Genomic DNA, 19,982 nt, shown 5'->3' on the forward strand with positions numbered 1-19,982 from the left:
AAACAAGGGTAACACTTTATTACCCTTGTAATATTTACATGAGTAACAAATTATACCTCTAAATTATTACCCACATACCAAACTCACCCTAATAAGAGTAGTCAATCAGTCATCAGTGAACCAAAAACGTAGATAAATATGTATAGAAGTTCTGGCTCTAATTCGTGAATACATTACAAGGTACACGTAGAAGAAGATAATTCACACTCATCATATTTCTACTGTGTAAATTAAAGAATGACTTGGACTAAAGAGTCCATGTCCATTATTGGAGAAAAAGCTTCGGTCAAAGATGGAGTATCGAAGGAGATTGCAACGAAACTTTTTTCCCATTCTTGAAGCAAGAGAGGTCTTTTTCTAGGAAAGAAAGTATATGGGTGAAAGGCATAACTTTCCAGCCAAGGCGTCACACAACTTGGATTCTGACAAATATAGGTAGGAAAAAAATAAATCCTTTTGACTATTTCACACACCTAAGTCCTAACCCATGAAAAAAACCAGCACGTACTAATCAAAAGCTCAAATTTTTGCCGATAACCGACAGATCCGAGACCGACCCATGTCACCAAACAAGGGTGTCTTGTCGAAAGTTACTGGAGATCAAGAGACGCCAAGAGTGGAAGAGATAGAGCTCACTCTCTGACGTTTGCGGTGCCACATTATTGCTAAACTACAACTGGGGTAGCTTCACTGCTGCTTCTTCTTTTCTTTTTTTTTTAATAAAGAAAGGAAGAAACTTGCTTCAGGGTTTGAGCTTCGCTGTCAGCATAATTGGTGGGTTCGGTACTTTGTAGAATGTTTGCGTCTGGATCCTTATTGCTTCTGTGAGTGAATAATGATTTAGTGATGTATTTGAGGAAGTTGAGGTACTTGCAGAATTGAACTATATCTGTTCTTGATTTGAATGGTTAATACATATGAATCTAATGTGAGTTGAGTTGGTTTTTCTGTTATTATTAAATGTATCGTATTTGGGTAGTTCAGGATTTGACTCTTCTTCTACACTCAACCGCTTTGGTTGGTGAAACCGTTGAAGTGCATTCATTTGCCCATTTTTATTCATTTTTCTGTGGACTTCCGTAAGTGGAAGTATCATTTTTAATTTATGCTATACGGATGTGTGATAAAACATGATGAATTTGTAAATCATATTTTTGGTATATTATAAGAGTTACCCAAACCTCTTGAAATTTTATATCCCTTTGGCATCTTATTATGATGGGAGTCTAATTAGCTTTGTTTGGATTGCAGTTCTTTGAATAGTTGATTAGGAGTGAGGCCTCCGTAATTAGATCTGCCGATGGGATTCCATTTCCAGTTGTTCTTATTTCTGGCTTTTATCCCTGCTATTTTGGCTCAAGAAGTTACACATGCTATAATTATAGTTGATGGGAGTAGATCGATTGCTGTAAATGATGATAATTTCATCTGTGCTACACTTGATTGGTGGCCTCATGATAAGTGCAACTATAATCAATGTCCTTGGGGATATTCATCTGTTACAAATTTGGTAAGCATTACTAATTAGGAGATTATGTCAGTTTCTCTATGAAACTGAGCATATCACTTATGATACTTATATAGCAAAAGAAAAATGTAACAATAGCAATAACTACCCTTTGTGTTTGGTGTTTTCAGGATTTGTCCCACCCCTTCCTAGCAAAAGCAATCCAAGGTTTGTATGTCTGCATCTTTAAGGCAATAGCTGTTCACTTGACAATTTGGCATTCATCTTTATCGTGTATTCTTTGAAGTTGATTTGTTTGCAACGTGACACTTTCATTGTTGGTGGTTTAATAGCGTTCAGGCGTTTGAGGTTAAGAATTGGAGGTTCTTTGCAAGACCAAGTATTATACGATGTAGGCACTTTGAAGTCTCCTTGTCATCCATTCAGAAAGATGAGAGATGGGTTATTTGGGTTTTCAAAGGGATGTTTGCATATGAAACGATGGGATGAATTAAATCACTTGTTCAGTACAACCGGGTATGAACTATCTGCTGTTTCTGTCTTCCTAGCAACCCATCCCCTGTACAAAGAAAATGTGGAAAAGAAAAGATAAAATAAATGCCGTTTCCATTAAATATTTAACTTGCAATGGCTACAAACAAACTCCGGTATTATATTTACTGTCTGGTTAATAATCTGTGTTGTCAAGGATATTATGTTAAGATCAACATTGGACACGTTTATACATACTGCATTGCAATTTCTTCCCTCCATTACAACCTGATAAGTACAGAACAACCCTACTTATTGGCGAAAAAATTACTGACCCCCTCTTTTGGATATGTATTTTAGGGGGAAGTCTTCTTTGCAACTGAGTAGTGCTAGGTCGAAATGGTTTATGGTGTTTTATTTTCAATTTGTTTTGACAGTTTCAAAATTTTCTACCTGTTTTAGTTGTTCCCCTTAAGTTCCATCATGTACACTGTATACTGACTTCTACCAGATTTCATAGTCAAATTCTCAAGTGCATTACGCTTTGTCCACAAGGTCTTCATACCAGTGAAAATGCATTACTCCTTGTATAACTAGAATTTGAAACCTATACTTGCAGGGCCCTTGTGACTTTTGGGTTGAATGCACTATATGGGAGGCACCAGATGAGGACAAAAGTTTGGGTAGGTGCTTGGGACTCTAGTAATGCTCGCGATTTTTTGAACTACACTGTTTCTAAGGGATACCAGATAGACTCATGGGAATTCGGTAAATACTTTTAATGTGAGGCTTTTGTTATTTGCGGTTCCTTTCCTTGTTTTCTTAAATCTATTATCACCATGATCATTTTAGGTAATGAGTTAAGTGGAAGTGGCGTTGGAGCAAGTGTTCATGCTGAACAGTATGGGAAGGACTTGATCAACCTTAAAAATATTATAGATGATTTGTATAAGAACTCCCACTCTAAACCTTCGCTTCTTGCTCCTGGAGGATTTTTTGAGCAAGAGTGGTATGAGAAGCTTCTTCAGGTGTCAGGCCCTGGCATAGTCAACTCTTTGACTCATCATATATACAACTTGGGTGCAGGTAGATTGGGCTAACAAGATACTTTCTATAGTGGAGTTATTTTCGTAATGCCATATAAATAGTTTAAACCATATATATAGTATCCAGTCCTTTCTTTTTTAAATACGCAGATGCCATTGTCTTTTCGTACTTTTTTTTTTTGTATAGAATATCATTTATTACTTTCTTCATTTAACTTAATAATTCTTCATTCAATTTCAGGCATTGATCCTCATCTTGTGAATAAGATATTGGATCCTAATTTCCTAAGCAAAGTATCAAAAACATTCATAATTCTAAAAGAAACTATTGAGAAGCATGGTCCTTGGGCTTCTGCATGGGTTGGAGAATCTGGTGGAGCTTACAACAGCGGTGGACGTAATGTATCTAATACATTTGTTAACAGCTTTTGGTAATTCGGTTTCAATTTGCTTTCATTTATTTTTTTCGCTACAGGAAAAGTGAATTATATTGTTAGCTTATTACTGCATTATTTCACATTTTGTTATGTATCTATTTTTTGTATTAACATAGGTACTTAGATCAGCTTGGCATGGCATCAAAGTACAATACTAAGGTGTATTGTAGGCAGACATTAATTGGTGGGAACTATGGCCTCCTCAGCAAAACAACATTAGCTCCCAATCCTGACTATTACAGGCAAGGAGCATGAAGTTTTAATTAATTTAATTATTGATTTGCTTTTGCTTGTGTTTGTGTTTGTTTATGATGAGAACTTAAATATAGTATTAAGTTGGAGGGGGTTGAGAGGGATAAAGGTAGGAAGATACATTATCGGGAAACGAATAAACCAAGCCATTTGACTTTATTTGGGATTTGATTGAACCCATGGAGGAGAGCAAGCTGCTTGGTTCTACTTGTGGTTCTCTTCTCTAACAAATTGCCCCAAGAACACCCATCCAGAACTTGATTTATTATTTAATTTTCTGTATTGCCTGTGGCAATACTTTATGCCTTGCATATTGAATTCTTCATTCAATTAATCTGCTTGTGGGAGCACTCCATACTGAAAAATGGAGCATAGAAATTTTCTCTGCATACTTGTTTGTGTTCAATGTTGGATACAATGATCCAAATAAAAACTAAGGTTAGATGAGTCGAGACTTTTCATGATTTGTCTGTAAATAACTATGTTCTTCTACAGTTGTGGTACTAAGATTATTTTGAACATAAGTCTACATCTGTGAAATTTTGTGTTTGTTTGTTTGTTTGTTTTCTCAATGTGGACAGTGCTCTTCTTTGGCATCGTCTGATGGGGAAGGAAGTTTTAGCTGTTGATAGTGATGCTTCGCCATTTCTACGCTCTTATGCCCACTGTTCCAAAGGAAGAGTAAGTCACTTGTTCATCTTTTAAGTTACCAAATTGTTGATAAGCATCGACAAATGTGATTCCCTTTACGCTACCTGAAAGCCGAGCGAGCTTTATTGAATGGTGCATCAAACGCTAAACAAACCTCCGAATCTTCATCTACCCCTTAAAATGCTCTTTTCAATCCATCTTACTCAAGAGTACCAAGAAATAGTTAATTTACTTATGACAACTGCCATTGTCTTGATGCAGGCGGGTATAACCTTACTCCTTATCAATTTAAGCAACGACACTGATTTTATAATCAGCCTTCAGAACAGCATGAACATGAATCTGCACGGTCGAGCGCAAGGCTTGTACAGAGAAACCCCACTCATGCGTGGTCTTAAGAAAACGGTTTCCTGGGTTGGAAGGAAAGCATCAGATGCACCATTGTTTAGAGAGGAGTACCATTTGAGTCCTAAAGACGGGTACCTAAGAAGTCATACCATGCTTCTAAATGGAATACCGTTGGAGCTTACAAATGATGGAGACATCCCAAGATTAGATCCTGTCCGCGTTCATGTGAATTCTGTAGTATCCATTTCTCAGTTGTCCATTGCGTTCATAGTATTCCCTAATTTTGATGCTTCTGCTTGTGCATAGTTTGTCTTCATTGATCTCACTCCAGCCTCATTATACACTCCTGTTTTTGTCAACTGTGAAGTTTCTTACAATTGTAATCTCAATAAACTGCAGTCTATGCTGTTTACTGCTTTCATTCTCCTTCTCCTTCAAGTGACTGAGAGTCAAAATTTAATTTCTCTGGTTAACTATGTGAAGTATAATAACGTTCCAAGCAATAGGATCTTTAGATAGAAGAAACAATTCAAGCATGGTCAAGAACAAATGGATCTTAGTCAAAACAATACTGGTCATACTTCTAACATTATTTATTTGAAACAAGAGAACTGAAACTGGAAGAACAAATCCATGGAACAGTGCCCATATATCCAGATCCATAATGAAAAGGAGAAACCATCAGTAAAATTGTAAAAAGGTCTTGAATGTGAATTTCATGTATGTGCACTCTCTACTTTCCAAGCAATCGACGACCACGTTGGTTGGCACCTCTAACACGGAAATTTAGCTCATCCACATCATTATGCATAGGCTCCAGAGCTTTGTTCTGCCTGCGATGATCACAAAATAACTAATCAAACACTTGTAATTAAAAAAAAAAAAACACTATTTTCTCTTGGTAGATTACATATCTGTTCTCTCTAATTTCTAAAGGTCGAGGGATGTAGAGGGCAATCACATTTGCATAGAAACCAAAACGATATGAAAAAGTTCATGAAGTTAAAACCAGGAAAACGAACCTCTCAATTTCTGACCCCATGTCAATGGCCATATACTTCAGTTCATCCAGATAATTACTTAAATCTGACAGTCCATCGTCTTGCTTTGCCTTTTCCACCTGTTTTAGTATAACCCGAAACAAAGATGTGACTAAAGAATATAATGAAGAAACTCTTAAAACACAAAAAGAACCAATACATCCATCTCATTTATGTATACTTAGTATATCAATAAACAGAACAGATGACAAATTTTTAAATACCACTATAATCTTCTTTTTAAAATATAATGTTCTTTTTTTTTTGGCATGTATAATGTTCTTTTTTTAATAAAACTATAATATAAGTATGTAACAATAAAGAGAAGGTAAACAACAATTCTCGTACACAAGGCTGCCGCAACCGGATGATAAATTTTTTAACCAAATGAGAAAGGATGATAAATTTTCAACAAAAACAGGTAATGAAATTTCATGTCTGGAGTGGACCCATGTCTATATGCCTATATCACAACCCAGCACATTCAACAGGGGGAAAAAAATCTTACGACCAGAGAAAAACTGAATTTCAATGCTTCTCTTGCATGGTGGAGTTAAATGCCAGTGTAATGTTTGCTTCAAATTAATGAAACACAGAAAACAAACCTCAACTTTCTGAAGTGCGCCGGTGGGTTCAGGTGATGGTGCTCTTACATTTGACCGTGCCTTGGGTGCAGAATTCAGGCCCAACCTCTCCCTCTCCTGCAAGTTGTTAGCTGTTCTTCGGGTTGGATCATCTGTTGAAAAAGCACTCATGCTAGTTAAAGAGAAGAAAAATAAATATACAAAACTTAATATGAACATAAGGTTAGGCCACTGTTATCCTTTCGCACCAGATAGAGGAATAATTTCATGTTTGAACCAAATGACAACAGATAAATTGCAGGGAAAGTATGATGAAATAACCTTTTGTAATTCTTGGGCCTGTTATTGGACGAGTCTTTTTTGGTTTCCAAGTCTTTGAGAACATACCCCCAAGACTTCCAAGAAGCTTCTCACCCTGAAATCAGCATTAAGAATAATGACTTCGCTTCTTCTTTTGGTAGGCAAGAAAAATAAATGCATTCAAATGCAATCAAAAAGACTATGTTGCCAAAAGTCCAATCTTTCAAAAAGAAAAGAAGAAAGAATGAAATTATGAAAGTACCGTGGAAGTATCCCTCATGAATCGGCAGATCCAAGATAAAAATTAAGTGATTTTCTTGTTTGAGGAAAGAACATACTCCTAAGAAACATCTGTCTCAGTCATATCTAGACATTTCACATCCAAAACATCGGTATTGATTTCCAGTACTTCAAAAGGTCCTAAAAAAACCTAAGTAATTGCATTAGATGCTAGAGTGAGGGGTTTTCTTTAAGGAGGGAATCAGAATAATTTTATGACACTGGCCTTGTCTCCAAACTCAGGAAAATAACATTAATAGATAAAAAGAGAGAGAGGCGGCATTGGTGGTGGTGTCTCAGGTTTGTTCAAGAAATGATAACACAAGAAGATTGAGCCCAAGAAAGTGAAAGCTTGAGAGAGTTCTTAGAAAATTTCAGATGGAGTCCCAAGAACCCAGTTTTCATTCATCACATTGGCTAAGAATCAGTATATATAGCCCAACTAAACTTAATACGAGCTATAATTCCACAACAGTTCACACCTCCAAGTAAGAAAACCAAATAGAATTTTCAAATCGACAAAATAGAGTTTAGTACAGACAGGAAAGAACCATACCCGACTCAGATCATGATCCATGTCAATGGCAACATTGTGGGTCCTGGTAATTTGTTCACCCTGATGATGCAAAGTGACCAAAGTTGTGGACGCATTCTCTCTTATATCCTCCACTACCTTCAGGCAGTTATTGACTGTTTTTGTAGTTTCCTCCGCCTTGTATACAGCATAGTTTTCCAACTCTTGCACTGATTGATTCTCCAATCCTCCCGAGTCATGAAAATCATTCTTGTAGTTATTTCTCACGGCTGAAGCAAGTGAATGAGAAGATGCAGATGAGTTCACCTTTGGCACTTCATCATCAAAAGGATTTGAGTTAAGATTTGGTGCCATTAGTGTCGGTTCAGAAGACGTCCTTCTTGAAGGTTTAATAGTCTGCTTATTATCCAACTCATCATCAGAGTCGAAAGGATTGGTACGAGAAGAAACAGCATATCCAGGTTGAGCTGAGCCATGTTTAGCAACCTTGACAGGAGACTTTTTCACGCCAAACATTCTCTCAATGAGCAATGAAAATTTTATCAGTCAGTTGATAGGTACAACTTGAGTGATACTGAACTTAAACGAGTGATCAACAATGTTCCTGGACAAAACGAAGAGTAATACGTGAGGAGGTGTAAACAGTAAAACACTAATAGTCACTAGTTGTTTACCAAATTAAGCATGCTTTACAACATAGATTCACAAAATTTTCCCAGTTCAAAAGGATAGCCTGGTAGCAAAGTAACATGAAAAGTCCCAACAGAAACATAACAAGACAAACAATAAGAACCAATATTGAAAAACACACAAAAATAAATGGGAAGTAAAGTTGCAACCATGTACATGAAAGAGATAACTAATCTTCGAAAGAGATTCCAAAAGCGTATCAAATCCAAAATTTGAGAACGGTGAGGGTAATTTAGAAAGATTCATTTCTTTTAATCTTTTCTATATCCTGTGGGAATCTTTTACAGAGAAATTTGAAAGATGCAGCAGGTAGGTACAAAAGCAAATGCAAAATCAAATAATCCATCACATATATAATCATCACGCCCATTGACGGCTATTGATTGATCACAAAGTGTAAGAATAGATCAAAGTATTGTGATTACAGCTGAGGATAGGAATCCAAGTTGACTTTATTTGACTTCGATTTTCCTTATCAATCTTTTCAAAACCCAGATAAGAAACAAAGAGAAAACAAATATCTCCGCTAGCCCCTTTTTGTTCTTGGCATCGAAATACATAAATTAAGGACAGCAACAACAAACCCATTAACCTAGCAGATTGACTACAAATAAACAAAATAAAAGGAGAACACACGAACCCACGAACCCAAAAAAAAAAAACCAGAACCCGATCACAAAATCCCAGAGAAGGAAAGCTCATACAAATCGATCTACGGGAATCCAAAACCCAGAGATAAGTACTTACAAAGCAGTGGAGACGGATGGAATTTGAATGCACCTTACGAAGTTTAAGAAAGAAAGAAACCCAATTGAAAGAGATTCTTATAGAGGAAGATGGAGACGACTGAACGCGTTAATGAAGGCAAAAGAAGAAGTCTTGATAATGAAATTGGAAATTGCAGCGCAAGAGCGTCAGGAGCAGAAACGGTCGTAGTTTGGGTTTAAATATTTTTCAGCTTCTCTTTCTTCTTTGGGTTTTTTTTCTCCTTTTGTTTTTTCAATTTTTTCTTCCTCTCTTTATCGTCTTTTTTTTTTTTTTTTTGAGTTTTCAAATTCAAACAAAACTTTTTGAATTATGTGATATTTTAATGATGTGAGGTCATAAATTTAGGCTCTTGAAGTTATCCCCAATTTAAAATAGATCCATTTATGGATCAAGAATGCTTTTAAAACCTTTCAAAGGCAAAACTATGAGGGTAATTAGTAATTACCTCCAAAAAAATCTGATTTTATATAAAAATTGTGTAATTATTTGCTAAAATAAATTTTATAATGGAGTTTAAAATAAGATGCATGATTAACATTGTGAAGTAGGTGAATCCATTAGGCCGGTGAAGTTCCTGCTGATTATTTGTACAAGAAAAAGTCCATATACTGTGATGGCTCTTGAGGAATTTGAATGGTTTCTATATTTTTTTTTCAAATATTTTAAAAATAAAGCATATACATATATATATACACACACACACATTTAATGAATAAATAAAGAGATATAGTTGTTGTTACTTTAATGATAAAACAAGTAAGCCTTGTAAAAGTCAATGATGGATAAATAAGTAGTCTGAACTTATAGACCTTAATAAGACATGATGAAGCAAACATCATCTTAATTCAAAGCATGATTTGTGTAACAAATTGTTCTAAATTTTTCCAAGAAGACCCTCCTTCAACAAGATTATTCTGAGCCTGTTCCTTCAGCTTCAAAGCATTTGTTCTTATATCATCACTACCAATCAATTCATTCACCTTCTTCTTTATCTCATGCCTAGTAATAATTCCATTGTCATCATAATTCAGTCCCAAACCAATCTTCCAACCATCACATACACAGCTCCTGTTATAAAACTGATCTCCAAGATAAGGCCAACAAAGCATAGGAACTCCCATACTGATACCCTCAATAGTTGAATTCCAACCACAATGAGTCAAGTAACACAGAAGAGAAGGGTGAGCCAGCACCTTCTCTTGAGGAGCCCATTCAATAATCTTTCCAACATTACTTACTTTTTCAATGAAGTTTTCAGGATATTTGGGGGAGACCCCATCTGTAGCGTCTGCCCGGACAACCCATAAAAATGGTCGACCGGAAAGTTCAAGGCCAAGTGCTAGCTCCTGAAATTGCTGCTGACTGAAGATTGATGTGCTGCCAAAGGAAACATAGATGACTGAGTTTGGAGATTGTGTATCTAGCCAGCTCAAGCAAGTTAAATCTTCAGGCCAAAAGTTCCCCGTTGGTCGCCCATTACCGAGTAATGGACCAACAGTTAATATATTTGGAATCAAACATTCAACCGAGGGATCGAGCTCATTAAACCAGTTGCAGAGAACCCAGTTGGAGGTTTTCACATTCTGGTTGATAGTAAGTGTACATTGATATACAATTTCTTCCATGGACTTGTATCCAGGACACTTCCATATGAACTCAGCAGCGCTAAGTGGTGGCAGGGTTGGTGACAGCTGAATCTTCTCATTCTTTGTCGCAGTACCTACCAAATGTTACACATCAAATCAATTCCAATTCCAAGTACTAAACATAAATTAGTCTACACACACAATCTTTTCTCACCTTTAGCATCGATGATGCCGGCTTCAATGAGCTTTGGAAGCTGTAGTATCATGGTCAAGACTCCTGGTGATGAAGTGAAAAATGTAGCTTTCTTTAGCCTCATCTTATCAGCAAATTCTAATGCGCTTACCATAACTGGATCAGCTATGACACAAGTAACTTTTGCATCACCATCAGATTGACTGGCCTTCTTGATCAAATCTTCCATATAAGCAGGCAAGATTCTGAAGAAACTTTCAGATAGTTTATTGACATCTCCTCTATTGCCCTCAGGTCCAAGTCCATCTGGGACAGCAACTATCCTTATAGGATGCACTTCCTCACCTGGCCGTGGCTGAGTGAGCTCAGTAATCATCCTTTTATGTATGAATTCAGTGATCATAAGAGTGACTTTGACACCAAGATCAACAAGTTTGTGTGACAGCTTCATGAACGGCGCAACATGGCCTTGTGAAGGGAATGGCAGAAGCAGTACATGGGCATTGGTGCTGCTGGAGCTGTTAGAACTTGGTAGAGTCCTAAATCCACACTCCATTGTATCTGTCTTAGTACAATCTTTTGTGAATTAGGTGTACGAAAATACAAGGTTCTGTACAGTGAAGATGCAAGAATTGTGTCTCCTAATTGGAACTATATAGTTTTTCACAGATTAGGTATTCTATAGGGATTTCCTTGTCTTGTGTGAAGTTTCTCATCCAATATGCATTGGCCACTTATTAAGGAGTAGTGTCGAGCAGTTTTTAAAAGGTTGTTTTGCCTGTAAAGTTTGTCAATTTCGGTTGCATGGAAGATTACAATCATATTTGCTTTCTTCATACAAATGCATGAAACAAACAGTTTTTGTGTCCTCGCCCAGACTCAACATTATTCAGGCAGGAGTTTTACGGATCACAGTATTATCCCAAATACTGAGATGGACATACACGATTTCATATGGATCATGTGGGGCTCTGATTTCACATAGATCATGTGCATCATCTCATCATTTGTAATAGCTATGAAAAAAAAACATTGGGATCCTTAACATTATGTTATTCAAATTCCAGCATTTCAAGTTGTTGAATGTATTTTTCCCCCTTTTCATCTTCTTAGATACTCTTTGTCCTGAAACTATAAACACAGAATTACATCAATATGTTAAGTAATAATGTCTTTATGGATTTGAGGTCTTAAAAGAGGGGAAAGTCATATGATTTCCAATGGCTACCTAAACCATTGACTAGCGTTTAAAAGAGTGCATTTTTTTTGGAACAAGGATGGATAACCTTGTCATATGGTCAAAAGATTCATGTTGATAATGTGATCTCTTGCACAAGCAAGCTAGGTTATCCATCGAGCCTTGCAAGTTCAGAAAGCATGACCCTTTGAAGTTTTCCTACGCCTGTTATCATGTTGTGTCCTCGGCCGTCTATACCAGGAGTTCAAGATTTAGATGTATTCCTTACTGCATATCCAATCCCACCACTTTAAATAGTTTCCCTGTAATTTTTCATTGACCTTTCACTGTTCATCAACTATATCTTGCAGATTTTCAGATAAAAACTATAACTGCTAACAAGTATTCTCATCAAATAAAGAAGATTAATATCATAGTACTACAATTTTTTCTTCAATCTCTGATTCAACTATCAACCTTTCATGCCTGGTCGAGCAAGCCCCATGTACTTTGTCACCAATCCCATGATAGCAAACCTAAGATTAGAAAGGAAGATGAAAAAAAATAACTAATACATACAATCACAGAAACACATTCAGCATTGACCCGAATTCAGTTTCTCAAATTATCCAGATCCCAAGCAATGGAGCTCGTCAACCCCATTACAGATAGCTTATAGATATGTTTTCATTTTGGTCTGGCATTAACTTGATCCTAATCTTCATTCATTGCCTCCACCCAAAGGATCCTAGATAACATATGTTAATTAACTAGCATTGCCTATCGTGGGACTAACCATTAGTTCCAAAGAATTAGAAAAGGATCTCACCCCTTTTTAAGTAGTAATGAGTGTCAAAGCCATTATTCTTGCAAGCTAACGAGTACATTCAAGAACAAATCACACATAAAAGGAGAAATAAGAAGATAAAATCTGAACAAAAAAAGTAGAGCCAAACTTACATCATAGCCATGGATATCTGCTTGAGATCGGTTTCCATATTCCTCATGTTAGCCAGGGATTCGGCACAAAAAACGATTGCAAGCCACGAACTAAGCTCATACTGCATCAAACGGGCAAAAATACATTTCAAGAAAATTGAATTAGATTCATGAAAAACGAAGGCATAGAGAGAGAGTTTACGGACCCTGAACATGACCCCGACTACTCCGAAGACTACGGCGATGAAACCGTAATAGTCAATAGGTAGATCTTGAGTTGAAATCAGCGGAGCCACGTACGGCCGAGCAGTCGATGGCTGACGTGGATCGTTCGCCGACGATGAATTGCCGTGAGAAGCCATCACTCTTGAATGAATTGAATTGACTCGGATCTCCAGGAAGTAACGAAATTTGTTGCGGAACTCCGACACCATGGGCCTAGAGCTGGGCTTAATTTTCAGAAGCCCATGGGCCCCCACTGTAATGATATATTGATATTTGTCGTGGAACTCTGACACTTTGGGCCTAGAGCTGGGTTCAATCTTCATAAGCCCATGGGCCCTACTCTTCAAGCCCCAGGGTATTCAACCAAACGGTCCAACCCACACCCGAGAGCGACCATTACGTTCCAGTGTAGGTAACTTTCTTTAATAAGCTGCTTACACACGACGTGAAATTGTAGTGGACATGATTGTATTCATTGAGATTCAGTTGTTGGTACCAATTGTATTGGGACTCAGTTGTGGAGTTACCAACAAGAAAGACAACTACAGAACCCATAGTAAGGACTCAAAGAGACAATATGATGATAAAGTATAAAAATCTGGACGAAGCAGGTTGCATTTACCATACATGGGAGATGTACTAAGAAAATGCAGGTCCCAGTGTGTTGTGGATTCGGAAATAGTCAGAATACACAAATACCCAAAAAGAAACCATACAACATGAATGCAGACTCTCAAGTCTCAAGAGTCAGTTAACGTTCTCGATCTAGCTAAATACATTATAGAAACACATCAAGAAAAATTAACTCACCCTAATTATGAGATATGAACGATACTAAGAGGGAAGGGGGGTCTTCTGCAGCCATCTCAATCCACGTAATCTTCCATGTCCGGATGTCCCCCATCTCAGGGATATATGATACAATTGATTTCATTTCACAAAATGAATACAAACCAATCCAAAATGAACTCAAAAGGGCATTTGTTGCGAAAACAACTTACCAAAATTAATTCAAACTGCTATTTTGGATCCACTGTTCCTGTAGCATTTCCTTCTCCTGTTAGAATGTGATCTGGATCCTGCATGAGAAGAAGTCATCAGTAAGATGAAGAACGAAAAGATGAAAAAAAGTACTGGTGCCAACAAAACACGAACCTCCATTCCCCATTTGATGTAATCTGGGGACTCACAGGCCTTGTATTCGTCAACTAAACTCTCAATAATATCTCTCGATTCATCAAATTCTGAAAGATCATTGTCCTGTCCGTTTTACATTACAATCGTGTAAGATAGCAAAGCATTGCATTTCTACTTAAAGGTGGTACAAACTGCAACAATTTCAAATAGACTAGAGGCACAATGCCATAAGCATGTTGCTTGCATTTTCACAGAACTTTATAAGATTGCCCAAGTGAAATCTCTAAATTGGAACTTCAGTGTTTCATCATGGTATAACTTATGGCCTAGAAGTGTAATGCCTAAGTTCAATAACAAAGAGGAGTTGATCAATGACACTAGTGGTAGAGGCACGAACATTATGAAAGCCACAAGGACACTATACTTACAGCAAACATTGGGAATTTCCGATAGTTGTCAAGAAAAGCTTGCTTCTTTCTTAATTTCTCATACTGGCTCAAGCATTTACTGAAGAGATGCCGGATGCTGGTATGGCTTGCAAGCATGAGGCCGCTTACCTAGCAAATGCAGCACACAAAAATTTATTACTTCCTCATTTTTCAAACTACCTTTCCAACAAACATTTAAGAAAACATAGAACTCCATTATCAAAAGAACCACAGAACAAATGAAAAATCCAGAACTCTATTTTGCTTTGTTAGTTCCAAAAACGCAGCAACAGTCAGAAGCTGATGAAATGACAAAATCAAGATACAGAATAAGGATTTTACCCTATGGGCAGTTTGGACATATGGAGATTTTCTCGATAAAGCAACCTGCAAACACATCAAAAGAACAAAATGTGATATACCCTCATGTCATTCAAAAAAAAAATGATATGACCTCGTAAATAGAGACAAGTGAGAGTAGTAAATTGCATTATATGTTACTATTCCAGTAGAGAAAGACCTGAATACTTGCAGGGCCCCACTCGATGAAGTTAACAAGCTTTCTTTCACGAATCCTCTGCAAACTTTCATGAACCTGACAAGTAGACGAATGCAATAATATTGGAAACTATCTCTAAAGAATTCGCAAGTTGAAGTAAGGCCCTAACTTAAAAATAATATATTAGGACATGCAAAATTCTTCAAAAATCCACTGTGGATAGTAAATGGAGGATTCAACAACTGCCCTGTGTAGCAGGTGGAAAAAGAACTACTTTTTTCCTAGAAGTAACCTAGTCCTTTTCTCATTTTCAGGGCTTCGAATGTCATACAAACTACTAAGGCTCCCCATAATGTGGTTCTGTTACTATTTATTTTGTAACAAATAATATTTACATCCAATATCTCAATGAATAGCTTTGTATTTCAACATTACATGAAGTCAAAAAAGCAGGAGGCCCAGGACAGTAAAAGTAAGTAGCTTCTTATGACAATATGGCATGGACATTCCTTCTCATTTTCCCCAACTTTTTTTGTTTTCAGAAGAGTTTTGGAGGGTGGTTGGCTGTGTGTTTGAGTTGGGGGCTGGGTAGGTGATCGTTGCTCAGCATCAAGATTGACTAGTAATGTTTAAAGACCAAAGAGAATAACAAACAATGTGAGTATTTTGACTAGCAAAAGATAATTCGGTCTGATAGTCTTTTCAAAAGTTTGTACAAATAGATAAATAAACTGAGACATAAACTTTTGTCAGACAAACAAAAATCATACTGTTATTACCTGAGTAGGATCCACTTCCCCTTGGATGATATTTAATATTGAAATGTACTTTGCTTGACTAGCTTCTTTATTACGAGCATAAGAGGAAACCATTATATTTTTAGTCTGCAACGAAGATTATGATCAGAAAACTGACCAAAGCAGCTTTATTTAGTCAATAACAATGAGTTTCTGACCTGAAGAAGTCTCCTCATCACATCCAGTACAGTGGTTTTACGAATGACATTAGCCTGCCAAGAAGAGAGATATTTGTGTCAAAAGCACCTAGATTCTCCTGTAAGAGCATGACTTGCTTAGCACAGAATTTAAAAACCTAGATAATGATAATTGGACAGCATGGAGAAAAAAAAGTTCCCTTCACTATAAAAACTAAGCATTACTATTACTTTTTCTTCTTCTGTTATTTTCTTTACTCTGTATTTCTAATTATAGAGGAGATCAATTGAAACAAGTTACATAGGGACAAAAACACGTTCCAGTAGGAAATGGATAAGCTTAGGTAAAATAAGGTATGCATACATCAATTCATACAGTGGCTCCAGTTGCCTTCTGAGGAGCCAATTAAGTGTTTAACTACACATTTGGTTATTTTAACAGCAAACTACCAACTATTATGACCACACTTCAGAAATATGCATATTAAAATCTTACTTGGCGCTCTACAGTGAGTGGTGTATATCCTGTCATAAGAAAGTGGCATCTTGGTGTTGGAATTAGAGAGGCAAGAAGGCCAACCAAATCGTTGTTCATGTATCCTGGATAACGCAATGTGGTTGTACTTGCAGACATAACAGTAGATACCAAAGAATTTGTTTGAGCAAATGTGGGATTTGAAAGATGCAAACGCTCAACAGCAATTCTATTCAGGGCAGTATTATCAAGAACAACAACACAATCGGCATTTAGTGTCAGCCGCTTGAGTGTCAAAAGTGAGTTGTAGGGTTGGACTACCACATCACTTGTCTCCATCTGGTTAGGGAACACACTGTACGTCTGTACCAGTTTTTTACTGTAGCGGTCATTCAGGGCTTCCAACAAATAAGAACCCATACCTTCATTATGTCAAGAGAGAAAAATCAACCAAAGTATATAACCAAGTGATCAAGCAACTCTGTAGAATAGATGCCAAAAAGTATATAACATTAACTAGAGTGGCCATTGCAGCCACTGCAACCAATTCCTTGACCCAAATTTGGCGCAGAATATCTCGTCCACCTGTCTCTCACATACTAAATGAATAAAAACATAAAACAACACAAGTCTACCAGAGATCTTTTATGGCTGGTGTTACCGTGCTAGTTCAATCAACTTTAATCTCACAAGCTCAACATAAAGCTAATGAGAAAGTGTTCAAGCAGCAACTTGCAACAAAAGATGCTCAACAATTACATAAGCATAAAATCCTCCAGCAAATGTCTAAAATAACATTTTGCACGCATTAAAAATCTGTTAGTAGCTGAAACAATCATCGAAGCCAAATTTCAAAATAGCTAGAAGGTTTCAAGATGCAGAAAATTTAATGCATAGTTCAACTGTTGTGTACTAAAAAGTAAAAACAATTCAAACATATGATGAATCATCATAACACATTCACAGTTCCCCAACTTTTGATAAGTACAATTAATCATTTTAATTTTTCAACTACACTCATCAGCAAGACACCAAAAAGAAAGGAAAAAAAAAGGAAAGAAAGAAAAGCAACTTGTTGAACCTTGATAGAAGGAAAAGAATAACGGTAAAAGAACCTGAGCCAGTTCCTCCAGCAATTGAATGACACAAAACGAAACCCTCAAGACTATCACTACCATCAGCTTCTCTATCAATCATATCCATTATATCCTCTTCAACGCCCTTACCCTGTTCAGAAGTTAATAAGAGAAAACGAATTACACCCTAGAGTTGTAGGTGACTTCTAATAAAGGACTAATAGATAAAATGTGAAAGCACACATCATTATTTTGCGATTTGTGAAAAGAAGATTCTTCAACAGAATGCGACAAGAATCCTTTCAAAAGAACATGTAAGAACACCCACTATATTTTCCCCATTTGTTGATGCTAATAGTTCCAGTTATCAAGCGACCCGGCCCAAATCCCATGCATCACATTGATCACAATGATAGAACAAGCAGACACATAATAGAACTTTAAAAGATGACTTAAATAAGTCATTCTTTTCTGGAAGTCATGATAGTGGATAGTTCTGAAAATTATTATCGAAAAATAGATAAAAATAAAATTCCGTGCTGCATGGCTTTATCATACCATGCTCCAAGGCTTTGGGTACACAAAACCTGAGGCATTGCTCGATTTTCAAAGAAGGAGATAAATCACAAATATAAATTGAGTGATGAACTGGTCTGATGATATCAGCATTCCCAATTTCAAAGTACGAAGTAAAATTGTTTGAGTATGCTAAGTAACAAACCTGATGATATCCACTGGCCCAATTATTTCCAGCACCACCACCATGATCAGAAACAAAGATGTTCTCGTGATTATAGAGATTACGGTATTCACCGTTTTGGATGCCATTGATGACTCTTGGCTCCAAATCTATAAGCAAAGCTCGTGGTATGTAATGCTGATCATCAGCTTGGTAGAAAAATACGTCTTTCCTGTCACCTCCCTACAGCACCACAAGTAAAATAAAACCCTTGTGAAAGACAAATATGGAGATTAGATGGTATTCACTGACATTCTTATTGCTATAATTGAAGCTGAATAAGATTAACAAAGGGTTATAGTTAACCATGTTATAATAAGAAGGCAATAGCATGCTGGAAGTGAATATATCATAGCTTTAGCCTCAGCCTCATTTAATGGCGTTCAAACTACTCTACAACTTGAGTAATTCAATGATACCCTAATCCCAGCACGTAAATAAATCCTTTTACCACATGCTTCTCCATCCAGGGGAACAACGTCCATTAGAGGCAGCTTTACAAGTATGCCAAAGTGATATGCTGATATACATAAGCCTAGAAATATAGGACTAAGTATGTGTTGACATATAAACACGATATATATGAAAGAAATGAAGTGAGGCACCTGAGTAGCGAAGTCCTCTAAGATGCCTTCTTTACTGATGCCGTGCTCTAAGCATAGCTGCTTCCAGAACTCCATGCCGATCTGGTTCCCGCATTGCCCTACTTGTAGAGTGATGATTTCTCGAGGCATTTTTTCCCTTGCTCGGAAAACCAAAAAAAAAAAAACGTAGCTCGATATCAATAATGTGGTTTGAACCAAAACTTCCAACCAAAGTACGTCTACACTAGCCCAGGAAAATCAAAAGAGAGAAAGCATGAGATTCTAAAAGCAACAAGGAAATCAATAGATTTATCCAAACCAAAATCAAGAGAATCGTAAAGCACATGGAGCAGAGAATACTGAATTACTCAAATCCAAACCGGATCGGAGAAGGATACCTGAGGTTGGTCGGCGGAGACTGAGGAAATCGAACACTGAGTGGAGTCCGCAAAAGTCTTGAAATCGCTCGCGCTATGTGTTTTTTAAATGATTTTAAGGCAAAATTGGGAAATGCGTTCTGCTTTTTATTATCAAAGAAGGCTTATGAAAATTTAAGGCCCACACCTTTCTATTCGCCCCAAAACAGTTATTTCACGTTCGGGTGACCATGATGGCATGTATAAAATTATAAAACGAAAAGTAACTCATAGATCTCCACAACTCCAAGGTCAAGTTTAGCATTAAGAATTTGTTAGAAATCCAAGCCATAAACATAAACAACAAATATGGTCTGCTCTAGTCACGGGGCCGTAATAGTTTGTTCTATTGGACTGTTTTCGTAGTACTCAGACTTAAAAAATGTGTTTGTTGTATGATAAGTATTTGGGCTTTACTTATATGTTAATCGGTTAGATTATGTCAAATCTAATGTGGGATTTGCATAATTATAAGGTTTTTAACATTAACTATATATATGGCATTCTAATTTCTATGTTACATATCATTGGAATGTGTAGATCCTTTTCGGCTTTTTTTTGACAAAAAGCAGTTTCTTCGTAATAATAAATACTCAAATCACCACGAGAAGGGGCCATATGGGAGGTCATGACTGGTGACCAAGAGGCCTGCTGCCAAGCATATTTGACGTTTCTTCTTCCAATTGTACATGTGTTTTTAAGTAT

The 19,982-nt window shown here is 36.8% G+C and overlaps 5 protein-coding genes across 11 annotated transcripts; 1 reads left to right on the top strand and 4 right to left on the bottom strand.

The window, feature by feature from the left end:
- The first annotated feature begins 184 nt into the window (after positions 1-184).
- Positions 185-5,510, top strand: LOC120016673 (heparanase-like protein 1). 4 transcript variants are annotated; one of them, XM_038869571.1, is made up of 12 exons: positions 185-435; positions 545-774; positions 1,252-1,510; positions 1,639-1,675; positions 1,801-1,984; positions 2,559-2,707; positions 2,792-3,025; positions 3,227-3,416; positions 3,539-3,664; positions 4,256-4,355; positions 4,587-5,086; positions 5,128-5,510. In XM_038869571.1, the coding sequence occupies exons 3-11, from the start codon at positions 1,301-1,303 to the stop codon at positions 4,977-4,979; spliced, it is 1,623 nt and encodes a 540-aa protein (XP_038725499.1). In that variant the 5' UTR covers positions 185-435; positions 545-774; positions 1,252-1,300; the 3' UTR covers positions 4,980-5,086; positions 5,128-5,510. The 4 variants fall into 4 exon arrangements, with proteins under 4 accessions (XP_038725499.1, XP_038725500.1, XP_038725501.1 ...); XM_038869572.1 differs by lacking the exon at positions 185-435 and having other exon boundaries at positions 449-866; XM_038869573.1 differs by lacking the exon at positions 185-435 and having other exon boundaries at positions 449-824.
- On the bottom strand, positions 5,210-9,039 carry LOC120016674 (SNAP25 homologous protein SNAP33). Its single transcript, XM_038869574.1, has 6 exons — positions 8,849-9,039; positions 7,433-8,015; positions 6,619-6,712; positions 6,319-6,449; positions 5,696-5,793; positions 5,210-5,506 (listed from the first exon to the last, which is right to left on the bottom strand). Exons 2-6 carry the CDS (start codon positions 7,925-7,927, stop codon positions 5,407-5,409), a joined length of 918 nt encoding a protein of 305 aa, XP_038725502.1. The 5' UTR covers positions 7,928-8,015; positions 8,849-9,039; the 3' UTR covers positions 5,210-5,406.
- Positions 9,040-9,632: 593 nt separating this feature from the next.
- Positions 9,633-11,994, bottom strand: LOC120016949 (UDP-glycosyltransferase 83A1-like). The gene is made up of 2 exons (XM_038869963.1): positions 10,670-11,994; positions 9,633-10,589 (listed from the first exon to the last, which is right to left on the bottom strand). The coding sequence occupies exons 1-2, from the start codon at positions 11,202-11,204 to the stop codon at positions 9,715-9,717; spliced, it is 1,410 nt and encodes a 469-aa protein (XP_038725891.1). The 5' UTR covers positions 11,205-11,994; the 3' UTR covers positions 9,633-9,714.
- Positions 11,995-12,134: 140 nt separating this feature from the next.
- Positions 12,135-13,327, bottom strand: LOC120016950 (protein Asterix-like). The gene is made up of 3 exons (XM_038869964.1): positions 12,971-13,327; positions 12,786-12,886; positions 12,135-12,361 (listed from the first exon to the last, which is right to left on the bottom strand). The coding sequence occupies exons 1-3, from the start codon at positions 13,310-13,312 to the stop codon at positions 12,298-12,300; spliced, it is 507 nt and encodes a 168-aa protein (XP_038725892.1). The 5' UTR covers positions 13,313-13,327; the 3' UTR covers positions 12,135-12,297.
- Positions 13,328-13,624: 297 nt separating this feature from the next.
- LOC120016948 (tubulin gamma-1 chain) lies at positions 13,625-19,370 on the bottom strand. Of its 4 annotated transcripts, none has more exons than XM_038869958.1 (12): positions 19,260-19,370; positions 18,883-19,018; positions 18,260-18,460; positions 17,578-17,689; positions 16,484-16,884; positions 16,009-16,062; positions 15,833-15,937; positions 15,075-15,149; positions 14,897-14,941; positions 14,555-14,683; positions 14,145-14,249; positions 13,625-14,068 (listed from the first exon to the last, which is right to left on the bottom strand). In XM_038869958.1, the coding sequence occupies exons 2-12, from the start codon at positions 19,009-19,011 to the stop codon at positions 14,009-14,011; spliced, it is 1,416 nt and encodes a 471-aa protein (XP_038725886.1). In that variant the 5' UTR covers positions 19,012-19,018; positions 19,260-19,370; the 3' UTR covers positions 13,625-14,008. The 4 variants fall into 4 exon arrangements, with proteins under 4 accessions (XP_038725886.1, XP_038725888.1, XP_038725887.1 ...); XM_038869960.1 differs by having other exon boundaries at positions 18,883-19,022; positions 19,260-19,369; XM_038869959.1 differs by having other exon boundaries at positions 18,883-19,031; positions 19,260-19,359.
- Between the last annotated feature and the right edge of the window lie 612 nt (positions 19,371-19,982).

Source organism: Tripterygium wilfordii, chromosome 15 (genome assembly GCF_013401445.1).
Source record: "Tripterygium wilfordii isolate XIE 37 chromosome 15, ASM1340144v1, whole genome shotgun sequence".
Classification (NCBI taxonomy): Eukaryota; Viridiplantae; Streptophyta; class Magnoliopsida; order Celastrales; family Celastraceae; genus Tripterygium; species Tripterygium wilfordii.